Genomic DNA, 3,239 nt, shown 5'->3' with positions numbered 1-3,239 from the left:
TGGGGCAGGCAGTGTAATATCGCCACAGGAAGGCATCTCAGGCCACACAAGAATTCTGATGAGGACCCCAAGTGAGTTCTTAGGGATCCCTCTGACCCCAAGACAGAGGGTGTGCACAGTGTCTACTCCTCTTGTCAGCTCTTCGTGTCCTGTCATGAAGTTCCCCTCGCTTCCATTTTGGAGTCTCACGGAGATGAAGCCTTGATTGGAGGCCTCAAGCAGTAAATAAAGTGGGCATATAACCAACCAGAATTCAGTTTGAGAAACAGATGTGAGGATTGTTGGGCTTATCAACCCAAGGCCATGGGGCTTCCTAGAGCCCTTGCCCTGTTGTCAGCCCTGAGAGGCCCAGGAACTAGGCAGGCAGCCCCTCTTCCCACTCCCAGCCCATGTCTCGGGAAGTAAAAAGCCACCATAGTTAAGTTTAGCATCTGAGGTCACTCATATATGCCCTGTTTATCTTAGGTGGTGAATTTCATTGTCCATCCTCTTGTCTACCTACTGCCATCCACAAGAGTCGTCATGGCTTGGCATCAGATGCGTGGTCAACACTGTAACACCTTCAATAAGTCCCTCGGTTGGGAGGTTGCACAGGTCTCCAGGGCACTGAAGGAGAACAATATACCCTCCCAATTTCTAATGCCTGATGATTTTCCCAGTACTCCTGAGAGTTGTCAGAATTTCTATTCATCTGTTGCCACCACCGCCACCTTATTGATCAAATCAGATGAGTTTTTCACTAGGCAAAATGTAGATTATAGTCTAAGCACCTCACAGGCTATGTCATACCCTGTGAGTATGCCCAGACATCCTCTAAATGAAGAAGTGGCTTTGTTGGTGAATTTCTTGCTGCTCAAGTATCAAATGAAACAGCCAGTAACAAAAGCTGATATGATGAAGGTTTTCATCTACAAGTGTGAAGTCCATTTCCCTGAGATCCTCCAGAGAGCCTCTGAGTGCATAGAAATGCTCTTTGGCCTTGATCTGAAGGAAGTGGATCCCTTCAACCACTGCTATGTCCTTTTCATTAAATTGGGCCTCACCTATGATGGCATGATGCACGGTGAAGCAGGCGTGCCCAAGACCGGCATCCTGATACTTATCCTGGGTGTGATCTTCATGAAAGGCAACTGTGCCACCGAAGAAGAAGTCTTGGAGGTTCTGAATGTGACCAGGATATGTTCTGGAAGGAAGTACTTCTTCTTTGGGGAGCTCAAGCAGCTCATCAAAGATTTCGTGAGGGAAGGATACCTAGAGTTCCAGAAGGTGATCAACGGTGATCATTGGCAATCTGAGTTCCTGTGGGGCCCCAGAGCTTATGCTGAAACCACGAAGATGAAGATCCTGGAGTTTCTGGCCAAGGTTAATGGGACTGACCCAAGTTCTTTCCCATCTCAGTATGAGGAGGCTTTGCAAGATGAAAAAGAGAAAGCTCAGGCCAGAATTTCAGCCAATTGTCTCTGCCGCTACAGATTCTTGTATTGAGACTGGCAGCTTCTTTCTCAAGTAGGGGAGTCAGGGATAGTTTCTTCATGCATTGTTCAAACAAGCAGTTAGTGTTCATAGAATTTAGGTCTGAGGTGGGACTGAAAAGAAGATAGTATGCATGCCTATGTGTCACCATTTTGTATATGTAACTCAAGAATTTTTTCTGTGTATTATTCAAATATTGTTTCTTTTAATATATATTTAGTTGCCTTTAAAATCTTCAAGTTTGTGAATAATGATGGTTACAGACTTAATCTTACAATGAGATTTAATAGTAAGAATTTTATAAAACATTGTAAAACCATCTGTCATCTGGAACAATATAACATGGCATTACTATAGGCATTTACTGGAAATGTGAAGGAAATCAGTATTAAAATAGTTGAGTTCAAGAAACAACATGTAAAAGAATTTCAGTCCATGGCCCTCATATCTTTTATTAAATGAAAAATGCTTGAATTTGCTAACATGCTTATGAAATTATGAGAAATAAAGTTCAATCAATTAGATCCCATTCTCACTGTTTGTTTTTATTTCTTAACTTTTATTGAACGTTTGCTCTTTGGAAATCACCATGTTAGTACTGGAGATAGTAGGATAAATAAGATCTAAAACTTGCTCTTATAATTTTTACTTCTAAGATTGACAGTCCAGTAATAATAATGGTGGAATGTCTCATAATATCTAACAGGCGAGCAAAAGGAGTTAGCAGGAGTTTGAAGTATTCCATGTGAGGCTGTCAAGTGTAAATGCTCTGGGACAAGGAAATTTAGGGTTTGGGGAAGATGGAATTCATTCTATGAGAGTTCATTTTAAGTTAAAATTGGATATATAGGAAGATGGACTGATAGAGTTGTAATCAGTGATCAGACCTCCAGATGGTGTGTCTCAGGGTTGAGACTCAAAAGGCAGGAGTGGAAAACTGTTCCTTGCAGTTACTGTGGGGTCATGGTAGAAAGAGAAATCTTTACTGGGGTAGGAATGGATGTTTTTTCTAATCTTGTCCCTGTGCCAGTTAACATAATTCACAAAGTAAGTCTTATACATATTGTCTTTAAGGGATTTTAAAGAGATAACAATGAAGCTTTCTCTAGGTGAGAAACCACTGGGTTGGCAAATGTTGCCCTGGACTGGGAGAGCCAGAGACTACTCCGTTTAAGGGATATTTAAATAGATTATTTTCAGTGTAAGTTTGCATAGTCTGAAAAATGCTTATGTTTTGATAAATGTGAAATTAATGAAGATAAGGGTGATTTGAATGGGGAAAAAAAAAAAAAAACGAAGGGGATCCACCCTCTGTCTCTTGATTCATTTCTGTTCTCACTGCTTCCTAATGCCTCTTGGGATAAAAAGGGCCTGGAATCCAAAAGCACATGTAAAGAAGAAAGGTGAAAATGATAATGAAATGCAATTTGGAGATTGTCTAAGGGCATCATTTACCTAGAATATTGCTATCATTAACCCTGGGGTTCCTTGAGAGCTGACTTTGCCCAGGGGATAGCATTTCCATCTTTTGTGTGTAGGGGTTCAGAATATATCACCCCAGAATATGCCACTTTGGAATATGGATTATTTTGAATTAAAGGTACTTGAGAAACTGTGCAAGAGGGACACTGTGACCCTCCTTTGTCCCTCTGAAAGTAGGAGATAGGTCTCCACTGTGAGAGGTACTCTCCCTGTACCAGGAAGGTAGAAGGCATTTTTATAAGAAGAAAAAAGGAATTGAGAGCCAAGGAGATGATGTAAAGAAA

The 3,239-nt window shown here is 41.2% G+C and overlaps 1 protein-coding gene across 1 annotated transcript; it reads left to right on the top strand.

Moving 5' to 3' along the window:
• The first annotated feature begins 522 nt into the window (after nucleotides 1-522).
• LOC128069611 (melanoma-associated antigen B16-like) lies at nucleotides 523-1,485 on the top strand. The gene has a single exon (XM_052662738.1). It carries the CDS (start codon nucleotides 523-525, stop codon nucleotides 1,483-1,485), a length of 963 nt encoding a protein of 320 aa, XP_052518698.1.
• Nucleotides 1,486-3,239: the final 1,754 nt, after the last annotated feature.

This window comes from Budorcas taxicolor, chromosome X, assembly GCF_023091745.1.
Source record: "Budorcas taxicolor isolate Tak-1 chromosome X, Takin1.1, whole genome shotgun sequence".
In the NCBI taxonomy this organism is placed as follows: domain Eukaryota; kingdom Metazoa; phylum Chordata; class Mammalia; order Artiodactyla; family Bovidae; genus Budorcas; species Budorcas taxicolor.
This window is presented reverse-complemented; position numbering and strand designations above follow the sequence as displayed.